Here is a 27,734-nt window from a genome sequence, read left to right on the forward strand (position 1 = left end):
GGTAGAGCAGCAGCATCTGCGAGGTAATGTCCTGTCCTGGCCCCGCTCCAGACCAAGGCGATGAGAAACCCTGGGGGTGGGGCATGGCACTCTGGGGGGGGGGGGGGGGGGGGGGGGGGGGGGGGGGGGGGGGGCTGCACACTCAAGTGGGAGAAGCACTGGATGAGAACACTCTCGTGCTCCACCTCCTCGATCCAGCCATTAGCACGGAGCTCTTCTATTGGCCTTACTTGAGAACTGCTCACTTCCTGACATTTAGTACCCATGCCTCCCATCAAACATGCCCAGGAAGAAAAGGAAAACAAGGGGGTGGCGTGTTCATGTACATCACAATGAAAGAATAATCGGTTCAATTGTAATTGTAAACTAAATCATTTGCCATCTCTCTCGACCTCCAGTGTAGAGGTTATCCATTAATTATTTTTGCTGACTGGGCAAAGTTCATTATCCATAAATTCAAGTCTTCTCCATAACAGATAGTTTTTCAAAAATATTCATCTTTAAAAAAGTTCTATATTGACTTTACCGCTCTTATCTCAACGTTCTGTACATAGTGGATTTGTATAGATGGGTTTTGCTGTGGTGTCCCCTTGTGATGTTCCTTTGACTTTACTTCTCTGTCCTCTCCTATGATGAGGAAGAAATCCTGTCCTGCCATATGTATCTCATTGCTCATCAAATCACCCATGTAGAAAAGGGCATGAAAACTCTCCACCTGTCCAGCCTGCTTCACTCTGGAGGGGTACGACCGTACAAGTGATCACATGTCATTTTCAGGAGAAAAATTCAAACTGATTTTCTAGCATCTGGCCCTTGGGTCCTAAGTGCTTCACACTCGTCTCTCACCTCTAACTGTAGCAGAAGGGCAATCAACGATTGCAAGTAAACGGCAATCAGCCTTGGAAGACGCCAACTTCATCTATGCTACGCTCTACTCCCCCAGTCAGCTGATACAGCTTAAGTGTACAGTGACCATTTGGTTTTGGCTGCCTAATCTTGATGCCTTGTTCCTCTCAACTAACGACGCTCACGCCCCCAATATCCAAAAATGGTCCAGCTGAGATGAGATCAATCTGAACTAATCAAACTCTCCTAAGTATAAAGAAAGTAACGTTAACGTACATACAACCCTGGGGCTGTCGTTAATGTTGTAGGAATTGGAGCAAATAACGGAGAATGATAAGTGGTCATAGATCACCCAGCAGGAGTTTTCAGGTTACCACTCCGGCCAGACGTTCACGCTTCCAGGCCTCAGGCCAAGGGTTAATGCAAACAAAAACAGGTTACTGCTTACACTGATCAGTATTCACTTCCTTTTCATAATTTACTGGAACTGGGAAAAAAGTGTAACAAAATGTATACAATTTACTAATTGTACAAAACATTCATTTAGCAAGACAATGTAGGTTACAGTCACCAGAATGAAGACTCACACTTTTCACTGCCACTTCCATGAAAATTCAGATAAATAAGAAGTCACTGGCTGCAAGTCACAACGGAAGCAACTTAAACTTTACATACAAGAGCAAAGGTCAGTCTTCCACAACAGTACTGCAGACAGTCACTCAGAGGCTCTCCATGCTGCCACGGCATTACTGGAATGTTCTTCAGAGTCCATCTTCTCTCTCCAAGACCAACACTTGAAACTTGAGATGTAATATAAAATAAGGAGTTCTTTATTATTTATACAAAACTTGTACATTAAAAAAAAATGAAGATTCAACAATTCTGCTGACGCCCTGAGGAAGCAAAGAGCTTTTATGGGTCTTATCAAAGAGCTTTGTGTGAATGTTCTGGTCACCAACCTCCTGGCCACAGGAACAAAGTACGCTCCCGCAGAGCCATTCATGTGGCACCTCCACCGGCTCCGAAAGCTGACTTTCCCTGTCACTGGGCGTGAAAAGCAAGCCAGGGTTTCCTGGACAACATTCAAAAATACTATCTTTTCTGGCCCGAGCTTAGAGTGTCTTATCAGTATACAAGTTGATTTTTATTTATTTCTTGAACACTTTGAATAAACTCCTAGTGTAAGAAGCTTTATTACAACATATACAGATTTTTGATACAGTTCTTTACAAAAAAACCTACCTAGATTTTTCAGCTAAATAAATTTAAGTCTTTTAAGAAATTAAAGTTGGCTTAGAGAAACAGCATTGTTCTTTCAAGCCTGTGTTTTCCACCCTCTGAGCGTTGAGAGGTCAGACCTGTACGTTCTTGATAAGAGTCCCCTTTGTCTAAGCAATATTAAGAGCTCTTGTATATGTAACAAAGAGTGCAAAACTCTCGTTTCTTAAAGCCTGACACTACAAGAAATGTTCTAGCAATGTAAACAGACATTTATATTTAGACAAGAGGCCTCTCTGAACAAACAGCCCGCAGACATTAATGCAGTGATTTGTTTTCTTGGCAGAGAACTATTAGCACTGCTTAGCACATTATTCAGTAGTTTGGGAATAAGAGTAATTCTTCCCTTGAAGAAAGTAGGTCCCCTTCTGAACAATCACAATGGCTACCCAGAAAGAAAACAGACCAGCACCAAATGAATTATTAGTTTACAAAAAAATAAACTTAGCTCTTATTTAAGTTCTATAACCCAGACTCAATAAATTAACTAGGAAATCAGTTTGTCAGCTACAGTATAATTTAAAACTCCATTTTCAACCAGGAGGGCGGGAAGGTTGGAGAGGAGGGTCAATCTCACACTGATCACCACGAACTCCATGGATTTCATCAAAAGAAAATACTTTTTTCCATCTTGTATTCTCTTTGAGAAGTGAGCTGTAGATTACCATCTGTGATGTTTAGAGCGTGATATCCACGTCGAGATCTTTCCTTCCAGAGAGCACAGCACATAATGCACTACACTATTTTCAGATCTGAGAAATCTGCAGGGAAAGAAGGATCTCAGACCTCTCTCAAAGAGCCAAACACCAAGCAGCCACCTCACAGATCACGTCTAGTCATCCTCAACATAACACCGCACTGAGCTTTTTAATTCACAGATTTTATGTTAGTCCTTTAGAACCCAATGCCCGCGTTTCAGTTCAGATCTGCTAGACTCTTCAAGCAGCCTTCTTAGTGCCAGTTCCTTGGAGGTCTTGTAAATTTACCTTTGACCTAGGGCAGAAAAAGACAGAGTGGGAATATATAAAATATCAAGAATGTAGAATCTTAAGTTAGGACTACTGTATGTGAGTAGTGGGTTTTTGTACTGCCTATTTTACTGCGTATTTGTACTTCACGGGAAAACACGTTAAGTCAATCTTTAAGTCTTACCTGTTGTGAATCATGTGACTTTTGACAAGATGTCCGGCTGCCAGCGCTGCCATCAGTGACAGTTCCCCAGCCATGACCGTACCGCACACGATCCTGGCAAGCTGCCGGGCATTTTCCCCGGGATTGTCCTTGCATGCTCCTTGCACACCTAGCATCTGCAGCCAGGGAGAGACACAGCAGGGCTCACCCTTAAAGTCATGGCAACAACTTCCCTATCAGTCAAATCAAGGGCAACCACAATGCCATCAGAATAGAACAGATTCCAGAAGTGTACAATTTCCAAGATATGACAGCCAGGCCTCGCAACAATATGCACCACAGTTAACATAACATCCACAGCTACTTTGCAGGGCACTTAATCAGAGAGAAGCATTCATTTACTCTCTTAATCTACTTTCTCACATTACTAAGCACATGTCTCAACATGCTTACTTCGACACAATGGGTCAGGCTGGTGAGAAGCAAAAGAATGAAAAGAGCAGCTAAAATACAGCTCAGTGACATGTGGTGTCAGGCAGAAACCGAGAATCCCAGCAAGTCAGAACTAGGCCTGAGGTCACCAGACCTTGGGGCTGAGGTGTCATACCTGCAAACAAGCTTGCTGAGGGAGCAGATTGGTCCCCCCGCCCACAGTTCCTATTTCTATAGATGGCATGGTGCAGCTGATGTACAGATCTTCGTTTGTGGGGCCACTTGCTTCCATTAAAGTAATACAGTTTGAACTACCAACATTCTGTGCTGCATCCTGAAAAAAATAAGAAGGAGAACTATAAAACTTCTCTCAACTCAGAGCAACACAAGACAAGAGAAGCAGAGGCAGGAGCCCTCACCTGCCCACAGGCAATGTAGATGGCAGTTACGATGTTCGCCGCGTGGGCATTGTTGCCTCCAATGCTCCCGGCCATGGCAGAACCCACCAGATTCTTATTAATGTTGACCTCAATCATGGCTTCTGTAGTCGTCTTTAATACCTAGCAAACAGAGTGTGCGCATTTTACAAGTTCTCCCAGAAGATCCAGGGCATGTTACCCAGCTCTATCTTTCTGTCCTCTGGAAACCAAGAGAGCTTAGATATGTCCCCACTGAGGCCTTGTCCTTAGTGAAGAAAATCAGTAAAGTTCATTCCTGTGAATGCCACACACGGATGGGCAAGATGGGATATCACCGTCATCTTTAACATAAAACATACACCCATAATATTAAACTTCACTTAGAGTGTTACTATTCCTTTCCCCAATTTTTAAACCAGTTAACAAAGTAAAATGATCATCCAATCACTCACTTCTCGGACAACCTTGGCTGGAATGACAGCTTCACAAACCACAGACTTTCCTCTTCCCTCTATCCAATTTATAGCAGCAGGTTTCTTGTCAGTACAGTAGTTACCACTAACTGCTAGAATCTGCATTTCGGGGAAATACTCATGAAGTTTCGAAAGTGCCTTCTCTGTGCCCTGTCAACAACACAACAAAATTAAAATGTACAAAGTTATTTGTAGATCAGAGGCTTTATTTGTATCTAGTAATACTAATACAAGCTTAATAACTACAATATTTCTAAATATAATAAATACACTCCAAAGGAAGTGAGCATAAAATAATAGTTTCATTAACTAACTTCTCAGAAACAGACTCCTATGTTTCTTTCTAGAAATGAAAACAAAGCTCTTCGTAGTCACTGATGAACAGGATGTACATGAGAAATGAGAATATTAATTAAAAAATGAATTACGAAATACTCAGTGAGAATACTCCTAATCATGTCACTGGGAGTTGAGTAACTCAACCTATGATCAACATGTAATAAATTCCTTCCTTTAGTTATTAAATTGTTACCTAAAAGCCCAAGTTACCAAGTCTGCCACAAGAAGTCAGTCATTAAAAGTAAATCCCATTGTTAATGGGAAGTCATTGGGATTTACCTTACAAAAATGTAAACAAGACTTCCAATTAAGTGAAGTTAATTCAGTTAACAAGCCGTACCTCAGTAGCTGAAAACATACTTCATGGCAATTTAAAAAATTATTTTAATTGTGGCAAAATACACGCAACATAGATGTTAGCATCTTAACGATTTTCAAGTGTACAGTTCAGTAGGGTTAGGTCCATTCATACAGCCAATCTCCAGAGCTCTGTTCGTCTTGCAAAACTGAAACTCCAAACCCATTAAACGACAACTCCCCATCTCCCTTTCTCCTCAACCCCTGGCAACTACCCTTTCACTTTCTGTCTTTATGCGTTTAATCTAGTAACTCCTAAGTGTGAATTTGCATAGTATTTGTCTGTTTTGTTAGCCAGATTATTTAACTTAGCAAGTGAACCTCAAGGTTCATTTAGCGTATGTCAGAATTTCCTATTTTTTTAGGGTTTAATAATATTATATGTACACCCAACATTTTATTTATCCATTCATCTGTCCATGAACATTTGTGCTGTTTCTACCTTTTGGCTACTGTGAATGCTGCTGCTATGAACAGAGTCTACAAGTAAGTCTCTGAAACCTGGTTTTCAACTCTTTTGGGTAAAACCCAGGAGCGGAATTGCTGGATCATGATTCTATTTTTAATTTTTTGAGGAACCACGATACTGTTTATTGGCAATGTTTAAAACTTAGGTATTTAGTCACTATTCCCCCCTCTTCTCTTTCTGGATGTCCTTATGTAAAGTTAAACTACAAAATAAAGTTTGCTATCCTAAGTGACTTTAACATTTTACATTTGTGAATATTTGTAAATAAAAAATAATATTTTGTAAATAACAAGTATCAGTAGAATAAAATGTAAGCCATACATAATATTCTTATAAGGAGATAATTAAAATAAATGGACTATATACAAGAACTTGGCCTCTTAAATACAAGCCTTGAGGTCTCTAAAAGAGGTGAGCTTTCAAAGTTTATAAGATAAAGTCAAGAAGCACTAACCCCAAGATTCCTCCCACCCCTTATGAATAGACCCAGAATAGGTATAATACCCCATCTAAATTAAACGTATAAAATACAAAAATATATCAAAGCCAACAAACACCTGATAAGTTATATGAATCAATATTTAGCTTTCAATAAGAATCTTTCAATCAATGAACTCTTTGAATAAGTAGTATATGTACATGGTACCAAATTCAAAACTACAGGAGGACCTATACAGTGAGTCTACTCCCCAGTCTTACCTCCCTGACCCCCAGTTCCCCTCCCCTGGGACAGTCAGTCTTACAAGCTATATTCTAGTCCATCGAGGCTCACCTTTGAAATCATGTTCATCCCCATGGCATCACCTGACCTGGACTGGAAACGGATATAAAGGTTGCGACCAGCCATACTCATGTGAAGTTTCTGTAAACGTGCAAATCTGTAAACAAAAGTGAATGTTTTTTATTGTTATTTTGTTAAGAAGATGGAAGTTATCTTAAAATTCTGGTTTAAAAAAAAATTTTTTTTAAATTCTAGTTTAGCTGATTTTACACATAAGAGAATGCTCACAGAGATTACATTAAAAAAAAGGAAAATACATTTCAATAAGTTTGTTTATTTTGAGAGAGAGCATGTGTGAGCAGGGGAGGGAAAGAGAGGGAGAGAGAGAATTCCAAGGATGCTCCATGCTGTTAGCACAGAGCTCAACATAGGACTCCAACCGACGAACCATGAAATCATGACCCGAGCCGAAAGCAAGAGCCACATAACCGAGTAAACCACCCAGGCGCACTGAAATGTTATATGGCAACACTAATTCAACGGTTTCATTCTTTTTTGTTTTATTGTTTACTTATTTTGAGAAAGAGACCAGGAGTGCAGGTGAACACGAGTGGGGGAGGGACAGAGAGAAAGGGAGAGAGAGTGCCGAGTGGGCTCCAGCTATCTGGCACAGAACCTGACTGGGGGCTCAATCTCACAAACCATGAGGTCATGACCTGAGCCAAAATCCAGAGTTGACACTAAGTGACTGAACGACCCAGGAACCCCTAGAGATTCTTCACGACAGGGAACAAACTGAGAGCTGATGGAGGGAAGTGGGTGGGGGCTGGGCATTAAAGAGGGCACTTGTGATGAGCATTGGGTATTATATGTAAATGATGAATCACTGAATTCTACTTCTGAAATCAATATTACAACTATATGTTAACTAAAATTTAAATAAAAACTTGAAACAAAATAGGGGCACCTGGGTGGCTCAGTCGGTGAAGCATCCAACTTCAGCTCAGGTCACAATCTCACAACTAGAGAGTTTGAACCCCGCATCGGGCTCTATGCTGACAGGTCAGAGACTGGAGCCTGCTTCGGATTCTGTGTCTCCCTCTCTGCCCCTCCCCCACTCACCCCCTTTCTGTCTCTCTCTCTCTCAAAAATGAATAAACATCAAAAAAAAATTGTTTTTTAAACTAAACAAACCAAAAACCCAAAAGACAAAAACAACCTGAATCTTGAAACACCAACACACAAATTTACTAGCTCACGCTATTTTTTACTATTTACTCCTATGAAGGTACTCATTTGGATCAACATTCTGCCCCAAGGATAAATATTACTCATTTTGAGTAAATGGAATTTGTTACGTCACCTAAAGCAGGCAGTATGTCGACAGTTATGTTTGGCCATCACAGAAGATGACACGGGCTCAGAAATGAATGCATATACAAACCCCACACACACCTGCTGGTACTGTCAAAAGCCTCCTTTATCACTGTGAACCCTTCAGGTGTCTCAAGCCAGGCCTTCACCTCTGCGGAGTCACAAGCACGGGGAAGGCGCACCACCGGGCCACGGGTCATCCCATCTGCAAGGATTCGGCTGCTGGCACCTCCACCGAGCTATGCGGAGGATGTTACGGAAGCACATGTTAATCCTGAAAACACTCTGTTTGTTCCCAAAGGTGTTCCCAATTGTCCCCGGATCCCTTCCCCGTTGGCTGACCTAGGGCATATCTTAAAACAAGCAAATCTAGAAATGCGTACTTACACCTATTGCTCTGCAGCCTCTATTAGTGCTGGCCACAAGACAGCCTTCTGTTGTTGCCATCGGCACCTGGTATTCTTTTCCGTCCAAGCACAGAGGTCCTGCCACTCCAACAGGGATGGGCATGTATCCAATCACATTCTCACAACAAGCTCCCATCACCTAAAGGGAAAAGTCAGGCACCGAGTGAACATCACTATCGCAAATACTCAGCCCTTGTCATTCATAACTCTCTTCAAACAGAACCCTTTATTTTTCAACATTTTTTATGTACTCTTTATAAGTATTTAAAAGTAGTAAAATCATTGAGTAATGACTATAAACAACAGAAAAAATATGTTGAATTTCTAGGACCTATAATCATAAGCAGAATACAAAATTACAGTGGAAGGACGAAACAACTGTTTTCTAAAATTATGTGCATACAAAAGACTTGTCAAGAAAAAGACTAAAAACTGAAGACTAAAGCTACAAGACTGAAAAGCTACAAAGCAAACTTTCTCTCTTTTTTAATGTTTTTTCTTTTTAATTTATTTTTGAGAGAGAGATAGAGACAGCATGAGCAGAGGAAGGGCAGAGAGGCAGGGAGACACAGAATCCAAAGCAGGCTCCAGGCTTTGAGCTGGCTGTCAGCACAGAGCCTCGATGTGGGGTTCGAACCCACGAACCGTGAGATCATGACCTGAGCTGAAGTCAGACGCTTAACGGACTGAGCCACCCAGGCGCCCCAAAGCAAACTTTCTCAAATCAAGAAAACATACCAAGGAGTAATTATAGTTCCTATAAGGTAGATACTGGAGCGAAGAAGGCTCTGGAAGTTTTCTGGACAGTAACTGTCGGCGAATAGATACACCTCGTTCATGAGTTTCCATCAGAGTTTCCAATTTGTAAGCTGGGATATGCTTGGCATTGACTAATTGGATGATCTCAGCATCACTAAGGAATTTTGCACCTTTCTAAAGAAATGGAAAAAAAAAATGAGAAGGAGTGGTGGGAGGGGGGTACACCATTTAATACAAACCATGTTCTTAGTAGAGGATAGCCCAAAGAGCTCTGGAGTTCTAAAGATGATTCGAAAGGAAATAAGAATATCAAAATGAAAGGAAATTCTTTATAAAAATATGACCCTAGACAAATGTAAAACCAAGACACCAAATTTTGCCAGTAAAGCTCGTAGGAAAAAGACAAACACATAACTAAGATTCTGATGGCCACCCTCTAAGTTTCCAGTAACCCTGTGTACAGCAAAACAGTTCCAAAATTGGCACACGTGTTAATAGGAATGAGGGAAAGTGAAAGAAAAATAAGCATTATGCTACTCTCACTCATGTGCACATAATTTAGGAATAATTAAGCAGATATGGATGGAACACAATATTCACACTAGGCACGAACTGACTCCTATGGTCGTGTAGGCAGAATACGCTGTCAGATGTTAGAAAGGAAAACAAGCTTATTAAAAAGCAAACTAAAAACAAACAAGTCTTCTGTCTTTGAAGCTCATTTTTGAGTGAAACCTTTTCTAGGCCCCAGTACCCAGGAGAACAGAGTAGTGGCTCATCTCTCTGGCAAACAGTAATAAAGGATAAAGAGCACGGTCTCTTGAGTCAGCAAATCTTGGACTCTTGATCTCTGCTTTACCATTTCCTAAATGTATGACTTTGGGAAATACTTATGCCTCTTGGAGCCTCAGCTTTCTCCTTCTCATCTGAAAAATGGGACATAAGTCCAACTATCTCAAGAGGCTGTGGGGAATAAATAAGACCACTACCTGCAAACCACACAACACAGGGCCCAGAACTTAGCAGGCATTCAGGAGCTAGAACTTCCTTCCTTCCTTCCTTAAAAAAAAAACCCAGCTCCTTTGCTTAAAAGATATAAAGCTTGAATTAACTCTCTTTTCCTCACCTCTGCATTCCCAAGTATCTGCAGACATTCTTCATTAGGCCGAGGCTCCATAGGAAGTTCAATTTCCGGTTCCTGTGTCTCCAGTTCCAGTGAAGTATCAAGTAAGGAAGAGTTACCAACCACAAACGTAGCTCTGTTTGCAGGGTCAGCTTCTGCCACTAAGGGTTTTATGACCTCAACTTGCAAAGAAACCAAACAAAATCTCATTAACAGTGAACATTTTATTTTATTTTATTTTATTTTTTGAACACACATTTTAAAATGAACTCAGCTTCTTGACAAATCAGTATTGGAAAAAATGGAAAATAAAGAGAACAAGAAATTACCTTTTCTTTCTCTGTTTATCCTTGTCTCCTCCTCCACTGCATGGAATTTCTGGCTATTTGTGACTGGTTCACGTCGACAACAATCATCTGGGACTTTTTTGGGGGTCACTACAGGAGATGTGATAGGGTTTTTTAACGATAGTGTAGATTCTGTCTCAGCTTGTTCAAAGAAGATGTACTTGACAGCCAGAAGGAGAGCTAAACTTAGGGTAATAACTTGTTCAATATCCATGCTGATCATTCTAAATAAAAGAAAGCAAATTAAAAAGTTATTACTCAGAAATTAAAAGGCACAGCCTGAACTTTTAGTAATATAAAGTGCTATGATTAATACACAACAAAGCAGATCTCAGGTAACTTACTTAGAGAGATAAAACTGCCAGAGGGAAACACTTGGTTCAATTCTCTTGGACACATTTTCATCCAATCCTAAAGAAACTTTAGAATTTTCTGCTGTAGTGTTTTGAGGAGAAGGATCGGCTATCCAGCGACTGTGGGCGTGAACAAGAACCAAGCCTAAAGACTGAAATAAAATGTTATAAATTATGTATCCTCTGCATATCAATGGCACCTAAACTTCTCATCCTTAGCAACTGGATAGCCAGATACTATCTTTCACAGCCTCCCCTTAGCATGAAAAGAAAGCCCCGCACTTGTTCTGGGACTAAAGTAGTGTCATACTAAACTACTGAAAACACTGTACAAAGAACAAGTTTTCAAAAAGAGGTAAAGTGGAGGAACTTGAAACATCTGTTTAGGGGAGAGACACTAGGAACCTCAAAGAAATGAGATAAGAAAAAATAAGAAAGAGAAACATCAATGAAAGAGACAAAATTGTAGAAGGATAGCAGAAAGGAGGAAAAAAATCGAAAAGCAGAATATGACACTGGAACTGAACAAAATACAGAAGGGAGAAGAAAACTACGAAATTACCATAATCATCTTAACTCTCTGTGTAACAGGATTTGGCTTATTTTCTTCTTCTTCTAAAACTCGAGCAAAGTGGCTCAGCTGCCAAATTGGACGACCCTCGCGGCTTTCCCGAGAAAGCTACAAAGTAAACCAGTGTTACCTTAGAAGGCACGGATTTTATTTAAGTGAACCAATTTGATGAGAAACATTTCTCTTCCACTAACTGTAAGTAAAAACCGTTCTTACCTCTAAAACCAAGGAAACGCAAGCTGGGAAGAAAGTCATGAACACAAAGTAGTTGGCAAGAACTGACATACAGCCAAAGCAGCACATAATCTCAAGTTGACGCACACCTGGTTAGAGAAAAATTAAATGTATAATTAGTAAAGTGCCTATATTTGTGATGCTGCATACATCACAGGGACTTCTCCTCAAGGAAGACAAATATAAGAAAACATTAGTATATTAAGCTTTTTCTTATCTACTGGAAAAAGAAATGAGGAACCCCAAGGTGATATCAAGCATTAGAGCAGGAATAACTCCCTCTCAAGAAGAGAACTTGTCTTCTCCCAAGTCTCCAACATCACAACGCCAGCCACAGTCACTGTATTTAATTCACATGTGATAATCCCCTTTTATTAAATGGTAGTAACCCGTTCTGAAGAGTAGGTTCAGGCTACTCTAATGAGCAAATCTCCCACAGTTTGGATCCAATTCCACTCTTTACCAAAAAAAGCAGTTCACCTCTGGACCAAAGACTTTTTATATTAAAGTAAAACATATTGTCAGTTACGCCATTCCTGATTCAGTATCATAATAAATACTTGATGTGCACTAACTGAACTCTAATTTCAATATAACCTCTATCGTGGCTATTGCTGTTCTTATAATTTTGGTAAATTTCACTAATCTGTTTGAAAAATTAAATAATGCCAAAAGGTAACTCAAGATCCAAAATTAACAAAAGCTCCACTACAAAATGTTTAAGGTGTCACTTGGTATACGTTTCCAAATAGAAGGTTAACAGAATTATAGAGCTGAAAAATACTTTTGATTACCAAATCCTATTCCCTCAACTTTACAAATAAACTTGAATATACAACATATCTCTGACGTCACTCATATTAAATATAAAAATTTTTTGAAATGTAAATAAAAAGTCATTCCCTCTTCCTATAAAACTGCTAACTAGAATAACAAAAACTCAATGGTCTATTTTATTTTTGAATTCTAAAGAGATCATTTGATTAAATAACAGGACAAAAACATACACTGTATTTTTAAAAAACTCTACAGCATCGTGTGAACTACAGAAAGATCTATAGCAATTACTCTCAAACGTAGACACTGAGGAGAAGACAAAATTATAGTAACGAAAAGCATTATGAACAATCTATATTTTAGATAGTGGCAGAATGTAATCTTTTCAAAGGTGAGGCCACTGAAACAATACTTGACCAATGCTTTTACACCCAGGTTACCCACTGTCCCCTCTGCACAACAGTTACTGATGCTGTTTCCATAGGCTCTCCAGGCGTTCTTCCTTACCCCATCCCCAAACAGTCTCTCTGTGACACTTCGCTGCTACACAAAGAGACAGCACCAATCTATATACTTCCAAGAAGTTAAGCCTTTGTTCTTTTTTACTGGCCCTCCAATTGGTTATTTCCTCATTAATATGTGTCAAACCTTTTCTACCCTAGGCCAAATCCCTAATTATACCATTTCTGCCCAGCTGTACATGTCTCCTAACTGGCTTTTCTAACTATAAATCTAATCACTTCCTTCGTCTACTTCTCTGACCTAGAATGCCAAAATTCATCACCCTACTTTCCACATCCACTCCCATGGCTTTCCATGGCTTTCTACATCAGTTTCAAAATTGGTGGTTCCACGGCCTACGACCAGATCCTGGCTAATCTTCTTCACCTTCTTATATATACTTTTGTTTGAATAAACTCACATTACTGTGTTTTCACCCAATCAAAAACATTGTTCTTGACTGTAGTGTTGGTTATGTGACTATATTTTTGCCTAAACTTAAAACTATACTCCAGGGGAGCCTGGGTGGCTCAGTCAGTTAAGCGTCGTACTTTGGCTCAGGTCATGATCTCATGGTGTGTGGGTTCGAGCACCACATTAGGCTCTGTGCTGACAGCTCAGAGCCTGGGGCCTGCTTCAGATTCTGTGTCTCCCACTCTCTCTGACCCTCCCCTGCTCACACTGTCTCTCTCTCTCTCTCAGAAATTTTAAAAAAAAAAATTAAAAAAATTTAAGAAAAAACTATACTCCATAAAAGTTGACTTAATGTAATTTTCATTTTATTTATTTATTTTTTTATAAATTTGTTTTAACGTTTATTTTTGAAAGAGACAGAGTGCAAGTGCGGGAGGGACAGAAAGGGAGGAAAACAGAATCTGAAGCCCCTGGAATGTTCATTTTAAAAAATATTTTTAGGGGCGCCTGGGTGACTCAGTCAGTTAAGCATCCAACTTCGGCTCAGGTCATGATCTTGTGGCTCGTGGGTTCAGGCCCCTCATCAGGCTCTGTGCTGACAGCTCGGAGCCTGGACCATGTTTCAGATTGTCTCTTCCTCTCTCTCTGTCCCTCCCTCTCCTGCTCGCACTCTGTCTCTCTCCCAATAAATAAACATTTAATAAATTGTTTTTAAATAAATGAATATTTTTAAAAACACTTTCCTTGCTCAATGTTGAATGACAGATTAAAAAACAATAAATAAGTTTATCCTCAGAAAGAAATGTTATATATTTAATATACTACCTGGTGATAAGCCCTCAACTAAAAAGAATATTGACGACCAACTACTTTCATAAAAGCTAAATAGTTTACCTGTGAAAGAATGCAGCCCCTTATCCAGGGCACTCAGGCACCAGGAAACAGGCCGGAACTGTCATTACTAAGGGTAACTAGCTCCCTGAGGAAGCCATAAAGTCTAGTGTTAATAATTAGGAAACCTTCACAACAGCACAATATATTCATTCTAGCAAATTTCCAGGCCAGACCGCAATTTCCGCACTATGTATGATATTTAACATCTAACTCTACTGTCTAATTACGGATTAAGAAACCTGTGTTGAGAGTAATGCCAGGTACTTGCTAAGATGTACCGCATACCATCTGATTAAATCTTCCCAACCAGCCTATTAGGTGGGCCTAACTTGGATCTGGCCCACTTCTGACTCTTGTACTATCTCCTACAGGATAATTAAAACACAAGGAACCAAAACCAAAACCCATAAGGAACCAAATCACTGACTTAGTCTGGGCAGGTGCCACACTGGAAGGTGCCCCAGGTGAGCCTTAGAATACAATCTTGGTTAAAAACGAAACAAAAAAACAAACACGAACACCACAAAATCATCAAAGGGGTGGAGTACAGAAAGAGAAGGTAGTAATCGTGAAAAATAAGTGACAGTAACCTGCTACTAAGTTTTCACTAAAGCAGTCAGACATAAGGTCAGATAAACCCGCATACTCATTCAATTAAAATCTTTTAAGAATAATGTCACACTTTTAAAACTCAGAATTTAAGAATAACCACTGCAGGGGCTCCCAGCTGGCTCAGTCAGTTAAGGGTCCGACTCTTGGTTTCAGCTCAGGTCCATGATTCGTGGGATTGAGTGCCAAGTCGAGCTCCACACTGACAACTCAGAGCCTGCTTGGGATTCTCTCTTCCTTCCTCTCTCTAACCCTTCCCCATTTGCCTGCACACGCTTTCTCTCTCTCTCAAAATAAAAATAAATTTTAAAATAAAAAAAAAGAATAACCAGTGCAATCTAAGATGTCCTTTTTTCCCTTCATCTACAACTTATTTTAAAAAACATTAAAAATCTCTTACAAACCTGACATGGTACCAACTCCAATCACAAGACATTCTACAAGGGCATCAAGGGTGAACGTGGGACCTAAAATGGCCATTCCACGAGCGATATTTTCCCGTACTTCATCCTAAAACACAGACCATACGTATCAGTGAGGGTAAGGTTCAAAATAACTTTTTTTGGAAAACATCAGAGAGCATCCTCAGGCCTCTATTAAAAGCTCATTTACTACACAAAGAGGAAAATATACAACACAATATCACTAACAGGCATTCCAGATGGAAAGGATTTTTAAAAAGTCACATCCAGTGCCCTGCTCTCCCTTTCGACTGAGTGAGATACTTCCTGGGAGGATTCCTTTGAGGTGGTGCATCCATCCTGCCATCTAAACACCACATAATGAAACACTACATTTTATATTGGCTACCATTGACATTTCTTCCCTGCAAATTTTTTGAGACCTTGTTAATACTATAAAACCTAAACCATATTCTTGTCCACAAGTTCAAGTGATCGACACAGTTATCAAATACATAATCAAGGCAGAATCGTAAGCAACTTTATACTCAGATGCAAGATTATTGAAAATGTTTGGTTCTTTAAAGTGACTAATGAACACCAAGATAAAACTTGAGATGGAAAATAATGCAAGTGCTAATGCCAAAATTTTAGAAATTAGTCTATCCTTAGATTCTCTTCTATTACATCCTGTCCTGTTCTCTGTCCCAGTGTCTTCACTGGGAAGACACTCTTACTTATCCAAAAGTCATATTTCCTTAATTTCTGAAACCTTCAAATAGGAAAATGGAGAAGATCCCAAACTCCAGAAGCTATGGAATTATAACTGAGTTGTTAGGTATGTAGAAAGACCAGTCTTAAAACCTGACAATTAGAACTGTGGGCAATTACTGAATCTTCAACTATGAAAAACTATTAATCTGCCCTAATCATGTAAACAAACTGAAAAAAGGAATAATACTGACATTTGTGTCTTAAAAATAATACTTACCTGTGAGTTGGAACTGAGGGCAAACTTTGCTAGTGCACTTGCTCTGGAAAGGTCAATCAAAAGTAGGAAAAAGGGCAAAGCTTCACTGGAAAAAAAAACAAGATGATCAAGTACATTTAACATAGGAAAAAATGCTTTCTAAGACCAAAACACCGCCTCATAGACTGTAGAATTCTTTAGTATACATACCTTTGTATAGCCCATAAGATATACCTAATACTCACTCCCCTTTGACATCCTCAAAGCTAAACATACTCATTGCTCAAAAATATGCGTTAAAACTATTTGTAATGTTAGGGTGCCTGGGAGGCTCAGTCGGTTAAGCATCCGACTCTTGCTTTCTGCTAAGGTCATGATCTCTCAGTTTGTGCGATCCATTCCCACATCAGGCTCTGTGCTGACAGTGCAAAGCCTGCTTCGGATTCACTATCTCTCTCTCTCTTGCTTTCTTATTTTTTTTTAATGTTTTATTTATTTCTAAGAGAGAGAGAGAGAGAGACAGCGTGAGCAGAGAAGGGTCAGAGAGAGAGAGGGAGTCACAGACTGAAACAGACTCCAGGCTCTGAGCTGGCAGTCAGCAGAGAGCCCGACGCGGGGCTAGAACCCACAAACTGCGAGATCATGACCTAAACGAAAGTCGGACGCTTAACCGGCTAAGCCACCCAGGCGCCCCTCTCTCTCTCTTTCTACCTCCCCTCAAAATAAATAAAAAAACTTAAAAACTATCTGTAATGTTAAAAATATAAATATATTTACACAAAAACACCTTTTGATAATTTTATAGCAAAATATCATCCTAAGTAAAAACTGTTTCCTTGAATTAGCATGGGTAGAAGAAGTGGAATATATGTAATTTTTTTTCATTAATCACTATTTGTGGAAGGATAAATTTAACAAGCTTTCTGAAGACAAAATTGGCAATAACAGCACTTAAAAGCCCTAAAACTTTACACAGCCACAGTTTCACACCCAGGAATATATCCTGAGAATAAATACAAACACAAATTTAGCCACAAAGATATTCATCACTGTTATTAAAAGAGGAAACTAAATAACCTAAGAATCCAATCCTAGAGGATTAACTAAATGACCTATAATATATTCATATAGGGGGATACTAGATACTCACTAGAAATAGTTTAGTTTAGCATTAAGGACATGCGAAGATGTTGATAAACTATCATTAGGCATAAAGAAGTTATAGCAGTATATACAATGTGATCTCAGAATTTTTGCTTAACTGTAAAAAAAAGTATGAAAGGATAAATACCAAAAGGTATTATTGTTAGCTAAATGACTACATAAAAAATTTCCCCATATTTTCTATAAATTTTTGAAAACGTATTTTCAAAAATACTTTGTAACTTGGAGAAGAAAAAAACGTTAACATTGTTTTTTGAAAAAAAAGTATACTTATGCTTTAAACACTTACTTCAAGCCTGTCAGTTCTTTATCCAAGAAATGAATGACAACCGTACTGAACACAAAACTTGAGAAAATTGTGAAGAGGCCAGCAATACCTGAAATGACAAAACTCAAACTGAAAAAAAAATCATCCTTTATTACAAAAATAACATATAGTCCCATACACTATTCTGAAAGAAATATTATTTTCTCCAGATTATTAAGATCTCAACTATCAGAATATTTACTCCCAATAAGGAAGCCATTGAATTTAAGCAGTAGCTCAGTTTAAGCAATATACAGGTTTCTACACACATGATTTGAATAAAAATCTTTATTTCTGTAGCAAAACAAAAACTTGAGAGCACAAGGACGTTAAATGTGTAAACTGATTACCCAAAATATATTTTGATCCAAGCTGACGTAAATTCTGGAACTGGAAGTAAATATACAGGATCGCTATGCATCGTGTTATTGTCAGAATTATAATGTCACTGCTTAAAACATCCTATTGGAAGAGACAGGAAAAAAAATCCCAATAGTTTTACTTTTTAAGATAAGCAATACGTAAGAATTTTTATTTTGTATGCATCATTAGTTTATATATTTGTCACAATAATGTAAATACAGGCACAATACAGCTCAAATAAAAATCTTAAATATGTATATCAAAAATTAAATACAAGTTTTCAACAATCCACTGTTTAAAGCCAATCATATTTCTCTGTTAATTACTTAACGCTATTATTTTCTCAAGAAAAAGTCAATTACAGTCATTTTATGCAGAAAAGGCATAAAGAAAGGTATTTCCAGTGTGTTTCCAAACAATGTAAGTAAATGGAAATTTGAGGCAAGTTCACGAACACTAAGATAAAGATTTTACTTGGAACTCTTTTGATTAGATGGTCTATAAGAGGAAATGCTCTGTAGAAGCTGAATGTGTAATTTTGTCAGTATCAAATTAATTTCACAAACCTCTTCAAACTTTGGACACTCATAATTCCAACCACAGATCTTATCGTTACCAGTAAACATGTTCATGGACATCATACAGATGGTCAGTGTCACTGTCCCCACGATGACTTCCCAGGGATGGGAGGCCACAAAAAGGCCATGCATTCGGAAAAGTCTTGACAACATTTTAGCTATATATAGACTACTTGGACCCTGGAAAAGATAACATATGTGAACACTTAGTACAGTTTTAGGAAAAGAAAAGATTTTTTCATTTTTATTCATTTTCATTTTTAGGAAAAGAAGATTTTGCATTCTAAACTCTGCTTTTGTAGGCATGGCGTCTTAAACATATGAATAATACTATTTGAGAGTGTTCCTTATTAATGCTGGAAAATAATTCTAAAATTTAAATGAGCACTCTGATAGTACTTTTTTACTCACAACACTTCAATTCTCTTACTAGCAACCAACCTAAAAGCAGCTATTTCTTACAAGTGGTATGAATTCAAACTTTTATGAGGAAATCAAATAAATATCTCAGCCCACGATATTATCTGAGCTAAGGAGAAGAGCAATGAGGCAGGGAAAAAAAAGAAAGTAAAAAACAGCCATTCACATTTGTCTTATAATTTCCCTGATATAAAATGCCCATTAGCACCCTCTTCATTCTCCATTATTCCAGTTACACAAAAGGCAAATAACAACCTACCTGTTGAGGGTCCTCAAGGGCAAAGTTTCATTACAGTTTTCCATTCCATTCAAAACATGGCAGAATGTTACTAGCAAAACGATGTTTAATAAAACCTCCTACTGTTGCTGTCACCAGAGAAAAGTCTTTTTCCATTTTTACAGCTAATAAAATACTAGAACAGTAATGGAAGAAGAGGACGGCTGGCCAAAGTAGATGTTTGTAACATTCAAAAATTCCCAGTAGAACATACAGGTAATTTTGATCTAACAAATGCCGTAACTGAACTCCCCATGTTTGCTAGCTAGCTAACTGTGTTAATTCTGATACTGTGATTTTTAAACAATCTGATACAGTCACTGGTCTCCAATACAGGAATTTTTAAGACTTGTTAGACTAAAATTAATGCTTACAATAGAGCAGATTTCATTATCCATAAAAATCTATTTCAAATTATGATTTTAAAAGTAAGGGTACTGGTTGACACACTAGCAAGAATTCAAATGAATCGCATGTTTACAGTAAAAACTAAGAAAATGACTCACTTATTGAAGACAAAATTAAATGGCAACAAATAAAAAAAAAGGAAGTTAAACACCCTATCTTAAGCACTAAGGGAAAGAAAATAAGAGTAGCTTTTAGGAACCAAAGTAATTACTGAACGTCGTCATCTACTGTGTCACTCTATATTCTCTCCATTTCAGCTGCTCCAGCCACTAGCTGGACAGCTGACTTTCTGACTGCAGGCAACCATCTTTTCATTGGATCAATCAAATCATGAAATCAGTTTTGTGAGTCAGAACATTTTTTAATAAATAGAAAAAAGAGGTGTAGGTAAACATGTAGTACAGGTAGGTATTATTTCTTCAAAGTTTAGGGTTCATGAAACCATACATATAGGAATGTGCATAGTGGCTTCCAAGATAACACGTCTTACTTACTGTGGGTCTCAATTTTAAAAGGTTGGCAGTCACTAAGATCTACAAATGTGGCATGCATCTGCCTGTGTTTATTCATGCTTTTTCAACCTTCCTCCCTGAGTTTTGTTCCTCATTTTATCCTCCAGCACTTTGCACCCACACAGAGCGGCTACTCAACAAATACCTGCTTAATTAAAAATAAACTCATCAACTACAGGAGCATGCATTTTATTGACATATCTTGAAACAGACCTAAAAATGAATTCAAGTCAACAAGATACAGACATAACTGCCTACCTGCTAGCCCTCCCCTCCCACCCTCCACCCCCAGGTAAGGGCTGAATGCAGAGCATTCTGGGAACATGTAAAAGCAGGATGGAGGAGGGAAGAGAGGCTATAGTCTATACACTGCTCTTGAAAATGAACAATAACAAAAATTGTTTCTATTAAGTGAGCAGGGACTCGGACTAAAGCACTGGAGAGTAATAATCACAGATTTGCATCTGACTTCATTACACCGAAAGCCTGCTACGAGCCTAGATTTTCTGGCCAGTTTTCTATCACGTAACATCCTTCTTATATTTACAAGCAAAAAACAAAAACTGTACAAACTGGTCTAAAGGATCAACAAGCATCAATGTCCAGAAAATGAAGCCACTAAAAATACTTTTCAACACTACGTCAAAATGATTTCTAACACACTCTCCCGCCAAAATACTCTCAACTTAGAATGTTCCTTATTAAGTCAATGTATTCTTCACTATTAAAAAGTTAATTCACTCGAATTAAAATCTGAGCCGCTAGAAGGAAGGCACCCCAATTGGATCACAAGTTGGTTTAGCATCATTAACTCAGATTATAAATTAGGCACATTATCCTGTCCCTTAAAAATATTTCATGGTAGCACTGTCAATTCTGGGACATTTCTTTCCTAGGTAAAGTCATCTTTGCAACATTCAGGAAAAAAATTACACATGATCCTGTGAACTAACCCCAAACAGAGAATCACATCTATTTGGAAATACAAACTCAGGTACAAGGTGTGTCAAGAGTAATCATATAATTATACACCATCTCATTTCTCATGGGCACACTCCCCATTTCCCTGTGATTATACAAGGTATTTAAATGCCAAAGAATCCAGTCTTCCACCTTCATCAGCGGTTGCAAGTGGCATCAGCAGGCTACGGGACAGCTCATGAGAATTGAATGAACACTATATAGGCCATGCAGCAGTAAAAGTTTTGCTTAAAAAAAAAGTTAAATAGACAATACATGCCTTGCCTACGCACAATGAAGTATGCTCCAAACATTTCCCAGATTCTTCAAAAGAACAGATCGTTTGAATTCAACGGACTCATCAAACTCCAATCCAATGGGCTACAGAAACCACCTACCAGGGCCAACTGCAGAAAAGGAAGCTTTGGCCTCCAACTCTGATTCTTTCCTCCCACCTTGCACTCCGCCTGTGCTACACAGTCCAGCGTTTGATTATACACCATCTTACTCAACTCTCAAATTAACTGCTGTCTACATTCTGATTCTTTGAAGGCAAGAACCATGTCTTACACTGAGTCATTTCTAATTCCAAAAGGATCTAGCATTCTGCTGCTCAAACCAGTATCCCAGGAAAAATATGTATCTATATTGCACTGGAAATCAGAAAACCTTGATTCTACACTTAATTCTATTACATGCTCATGTGTCACATCTCTATTCACTTATTATAAGCTAGAGCTCTGAAGTTCTTTGACAATGACAAGTATTATGTGCAGCCACCCGAAACTGCCACTTGTATAGGTTTAAAAAAAAAAGTCAAATTTCAAATATCTGCCATTTCATATGGGTCAAACCTAAATAGATACTGTATAAGCATAGTTATCCATCCATGGTTTAAAAAGTAGATCATCCAAGAACAAAAAGAGTGTGTGCACACACATCTGCACTTCATCATGAAACAAATGCTCATGCCACACACAGCTGCCACACCCAAGTTTTCATATGTTAATGATTAATCTTTGCACATGTTTTTAAACCTTCATGTTACTAAATCCCATTTGTACTTACTGCCAAGTTCATCAAAAATCCTAGAAAAACACAACAAGGCAGGCCCTCAAAAACCAGTCGATCCCAAATTACACTCCAGGCCTTTGCTAGATTACCTCTAAATCAGAGAACAACTTTCATGGCATGAAGAGTAAAACATACCCTCAAAAAATACATTCTCTATACTGAGATGCTGAAATTATGCAGGAGTATTTAGTTTGGCCCAGGAAAAAATGTTTCCTATGACTTTTCAGGACCAAGTCTAAGGTGGCATGTCCTCAACCAAGCCACGAAATATGTCAAATGACCATTTAAGATGGAGTACATCAGCCTTCTCCCACCGCAGAAGACGCCTATTCTCTACTGGAACCTCCAAGGTATGTTTTTCCTAACCCAAACCAAATAAGTCCAGAACATCTACAAGATTTGGGCCCAACTACATGAGCACCAAGGAGACTAAGGCCCCTTCCAAAAATGAGGAGGGAGAAAGGAGGAGGGGTGAGAAGGAAAAGAATCCTTGGGGCGCCTGGGTGGCTGAGTCGGTAAATCTTCCAACTCTTGGTTTCCGCTCAGGTCATGATCTCCCGGTTTGTGAATTCCAGGCCCACATTGGGCTCTGCGCTGACAGGGCAGAGCCTGCTTGGGATTCTCTCTCTTCTCTCTCCTCTCTCTCTGCCCGTACAGCACTCGCACTTACATTTTCTCTTTCAAAATAAACTTTAAAAGAGGAAGAAGAAGAATCCTGTAAGTACTTGGGCAAGACCCTACAGTGGCCTCCGTGTCCTCTGAACTAGTGGCTCCTGTAAATGACCACACATCTCTACAGATGCGCGGTCCTTTCATGACTCTGTGTTAGCAGCATTTATGGAAAACTTCCCCAGCACTTGAAAGAAAGGTGCTGATGAACAGCAGACCTGGGCGTGAACGCATGCACCGCATAGTCCTTCTCGAGGCCTTTCCGCGAGCTGCCGGCGGGGCACATCACACACCCTCACTCTGACCATTCTCGGATCGAGGGGCTTCCGGGGTCACCCGACCTGGCACCCTTTCCGCCCGGATGATCGTGACTGCGTAGCCCATACCCACTACTTCGGGCTAGGCTGGCAAACGCGGCTACACCCCGCCAGACCACCGACGGTGACGGCAGCCACGGAGAAGCCAGCCCGCCGCCCGCCCCTCAGGCCCAGCCTGGCCTCCGGGCTCTCCCGCCGCTCAGCCGGCCGCGCGTCAAGGGCGTCTCCTTACTTACAGTCTCCCCGGCACCGGGCCCCCACACCCGCAAAGCCGCCACCTCAGCTCCCGCCAGGTCCGCAGGAGCTGCCGGTCGCCCCTTTCCAGGGCCAAGCGAAGCCCGAGAACCGCCATCGACACAGCCCGAATCCCGCTTCCCCGCCGCCCCGGCCCGGCTTCACTGCCACCGCCCGCCTCACCTCCCGATCTCACTGGAGGCCACCGAACCGGGGCGCCGGCTCTCCGTCTGTCTCCAGTCAAAGTAGACCCGAAGCGGAAGGAACCTTCGGCTTACGCACACTCGGAGCGGGCTGAGCCTGCGACCAATGAGAGGGGATCGTCCGATCGTCTAACCAATCATCTGGGGGCTTCTCGGCCTCACGGAGCTACGTCACGAACGGTCGCCTTAACAACCTCCCACAGCTCTCCCTGCTGCGGGGAAAAGGCACCGCACCATCTCTCACCACGGCTCGGCCAACCAATAGCTAGCCGAGTTCCAGAACTAGGGCCTGCCTATTGGCCCAAGAGCCCTGGGGGTACAAGCATGGTAAGCTGCTCGAGCGAAGGCGATAGGGGATCTGGCGGGTGGAGTGGCCTACGGGCCGGGACCTGACCTGTAGCCGTCCTGGCTGTGAGAGTACTATGGGAAACACCAGTGAGAAGCAGAATTGGGGGGTGTAGGGTCAGGTTGAGCATAGAAAGCGCACTTACTTGGCGGATAGAGAGAGGGAAGGAAGTGGAGGTGAGGCTGAAAGAAGAGAGGGTGGCAGAGGGATGCAAGCCCAAACCTCAAGTTGACCCATATTGGAAATCTAAAAACAGCACCTTCCTGCGACTTACCCATCTGGGTTAATAGCTCCAGTCACTGGAGCACCCCCACCCTGCACAGTGCTTCTGTGTGGAGCGCTGGTCACACACCACTGTCGGTTCTCAAATATGCCTCAACTGTGTCTTCTGCATTCTCTCTGCCCTCCCCTCACTGCGGGCCTTTATATTATCTCTGAGATGAAATAGTGCAATAGACTCCCCTAACAGGTCTCTCCACTCTTAGGCACGTCCACCTTGAGATCCTATTCCATAGGACTGCCCTCTGGAGTTGCTCATTGTCTACTGGAGTAAAGAACCTGACACCACAAATGGCCCCACCCCACATTTCTTGTGCATCTCTCCCTACTTACCTATATCAACCCTACATTTCAGTCAAGAGTAACCGGCCTTTTTTCAGTCACACTCGTTCCTTTTTATCTCTCTGCTTATGTTCTCTTGATTTAATCTGGATATACCTACCCATTTTAATAGTTGAAATCCTAACTATTATTTAAGGACCATTTCATATGCCACTTCCTTTCCTGATTCCTTCAAGACATGTCATTCCTCCCTACTTTGAACACTCATATTTCCATAATATTCTGCAACTTATCTTATTAGGTGGTAATTTCTTAGGAACAGGAATCATAATCCAGTGAATTTTTAAAGCCTTATATTTTGAAACACAGCCCCTGCAACACACCATACACTCAGTAGGAGTTTTAATAATTTAAGTTTCCATAATCCTTGTAAAACAGATATTATCTCCACTTACAAAAAAAAAAAGGTATATGGAAACCAATTTGACAATAAACTATCTGTAAAAAAAAAAAAAGATTAAGCAACATATTATAGACCACATAGATAATAAGTAGGAAAAATGGGGTTGGAGCCCATATCTAAAGCTTGTACTTGTACTTCTATACTCCACTGCTTCAGTATAGGACCTTTATTCACATCTCTTTACCAAATCTTTTTGGTGGCCCATTATATGTAATGTGCCATAGCTGACATTCAAATTACAGTGACAAACATGTCAGACATGGAAACTACCTTTAGGAACCTTATATCGCTTCACAGAATAGGTGGTCATTAAATATTTATTGAGTTAATTATAGTGGAAGGAAACAGTTTTCACAGTGAAGAAGACTGTAGTGAACCAAAGATTGAAATATTCTGAGTCTTATCAAAAGAAAGAAGGACAAGGAGAAAAGAAGAAAAAGAGGAAGAAGTGGAAGAGGAAGAAGAAAAAGGAGGAGGAGGGTAGAGAAGGAGGGAAGGAAGGAAGGACAGAAGGAAGGAAGGGAAGGACGGAGGGAGGAAAATCTGTTAAGTACTGATAGCTAAGAAACTGTCACGCTTTTAATGTCCCTAGAAGCCTAAAGGGCCAGATATTTCAGAATTAAAAGTTACAGATTATACAAATACTAATATAAAATCAAATAAAGATTATGAGGGTGCTTTCACAAAATGCTTTAGATTTGGAACTTTTCATTCCCAAATTCTGCTTAATTGAGAATTCCAATGAGTATATGGGTTCAAAAGCAATCAATTAAAAACTAATTGTCTTCTTTTATGTACTTAAAACAACTTCTACCTGGGTCCCAAAATGTATTTCAAAAGAATCTTTATTGCACTTAACTAGTAATTTATGCTTAATGACAAGTCACAAAACTTGACATGGACACAAGATAGAAGAGGAAAGTGGGGGATGGGGTTCAAGGGAATCTGTGTGCCTTCTTGTCTGTGGGTATATCTCAGAGCAAGAAGTTTATTAGAGCATAATTTTGGGGCACCTGGGTGGCTCAGTTTGTTAAGTGTCCAACTCCCGATCTCAACTCAGGTCTTGATCTCAGGATCATGAGTTCAACCCTGTGTTAGGCTCCACACTGGGCATGAAGCCTACTTTAAAAGCTCAATTAATTAAAAACTAAAGTATAATTTTAAGAGCTTCTTTTAAAGTAATGGATGGCCCACATTGCAATCTTGAACTCAAGACCCTGAGATCAAGACCTGAACTTGAGAATCAGGCACTTAACCGACTGGCCCACCCAGGTGCCGTGGCAGAGATTGCTGTCACAATCCACATTACCCTTAGCATTTATCTGTGTAAATGTATTAGGCCTCCAACCTCCACTTTTCCCTCTTTTTATTGTCATGGATCATTTATGAAGTCAGGGAATTATGCCAACAACAAAAATAAGAATAAATAACTTAAAAAACTCTATCAGCCACTTTTCTAAGTGCTTTATTGATATTAACTCCTTAATTCTCATAACAGTCCTATGAGAAAGGTGTGTAGAATCTGCATTTTACAAATGATGAAGCTACAGAAACAGAAACCTGGTCTAAGTTCATGCAGCTTGAAGTGGTAGAGCTGGGAATACTGACTTCAAAATCTGGCTCCCAAGTGCATGTGCCAAGCAAGCGTGGTGTGTTAGCTTGTGCATTAACATAATTTGTTCTGCTTTGTATTAGCACATGTTGTGATTGTCTAAGCTTCTGACACTCCATTGCAAAAAAATCTTTCATGATGTCAAAGAAAAGTTGTATTTGTTTATCTATTTCCCATTTGCTGTTCCCAGCTGCGCTCAAATTTATATTTTCCAACCTCAGGCAGTTTTCTCTCTCTTACATAATCTTTTTTTTTTTTTAATTTTAGGGATAATGTTTTAACCAGTACATTGCAAGCGATAATTGGCCACTTAGCTTTTGACAGATAATATGATTGTCTCTCCTGTCCAAAGTCAAGAAATACTCACTAAGGGTCTCTATGCTAGGCAAAGGGCTAGGCTTCCTAGGTACAGAGTTAAATAAGGACACAGACACAAACAGAACCTTTCCAGATAATATAGGCAGTGTTCTGAGTTAGATATGCAGAGGGGCCAGTGAGAAAAGACATAAGGCATGGAGTTTGGGTGCAGTACATTCTGAACAAGGGAAGGAAATAGTTTGAAGAAAGGCTGTTTCAGCTAATAGGGCCAAGATTGTGAGAATCAGAATAGAGGTGACATGGATCAGTATCAGAAAGTTTAATTAAATATTTTTTTTAATTTTTAATGTTTATTTATTTTTGACAGAGAGAGAAACAGAGCATGAGCAAAGCAGGGAAGAGGGAGAGGGAGACACAGAATCTGAAGCAGGCTCCAGGCTCCAAGCTGTCAGCACAGAACCCTATGTGAGACTCGATGCGGATTTCAAACTCTCTAACCAAGAGATCATGATCTGAGCTGAAGTCAGATGCTTGACCGACTGAGCTATCCAGGCACCCCTAATTAAGCAGATATATTAAAGTACATGGAATATGAGAGATTTAATAGGTGGGCAAGTCATGAGCAGGTTGGCAGAGAATCCCAAGTTTCTACTGTCACCCAAGATGACATCTCACAGGGGCTAAAAGTCTCAGCTATTTCTCTTCTTTTGCTACTACTGTTCAGCAGCAAAACTTAAAATTCTGCTTCT

The 27,734-nt window shown here is 39.8% G+C and overlaps 1 protein-coding gene across 1 annotated transcript; it reads right to left on the reverse strand.

Moving 5' to 3' along the window:
• Positions 1–1,299: 1,299 nt before the first annotated feature.
• Positions 1,300–23,749, reverse strand: LOC120226596 (3-hydroxy-3-methylglutaryl-coenzyme A reductase). The gene is made up of 20 exons (XM_039224769.1): positions 23,666–23,749; positions 18,600–18,791; positions 18,021–18,132; positions 17,653–17,740; positions 16,221–16,305; positions 15,233–15,338; positions 11,616–11,722; positions 11,391–11,507; positions 10,820–10,980; positions 10,458–10,699; positions 10,132–10,310; positions 8,985–9,179; positions 8,227–8,385; positions 7,921–8,078; positions 6,517–6,622; positions 4,559–4,729; positions 4,107–4,247; positions 3,863–4,021; positions 3,277–3,431; positions 1,300–3,117 (listed from the first exon to the last, which is right to left on the reverse strand). Exons 2-20 carry the CDS (start codon positions 18,762–18,764, stop codon positions 3,063–3,065), a joined length of 2,661 nt encoding a protein of 886 aa, XP_039080700.1. The 5' UTR covers positions 18,765–18,791; positions 23,666–23,749; the 3' UTR covers positions 1,300–3,062.
• Positions 23,750–27,734: the final 3,985 nt, after the last annotated feature.

Source organism: Hyaena hyaena, unplaced genomic scaffold (genome assembly GCF_003009895.1).
Source record: "Hyaena hyaena isolate Hyena2069 unplaced genomic scaffold, ASM300989v1 scaffold_1769, whole genome shotgun sequence".
Lineage (NCBI taxonomy): Eukaryota > Metazoa > Chordata > Mammalia > Carnivora > Hyaenidae > Hyaena > Hyaena hyaena.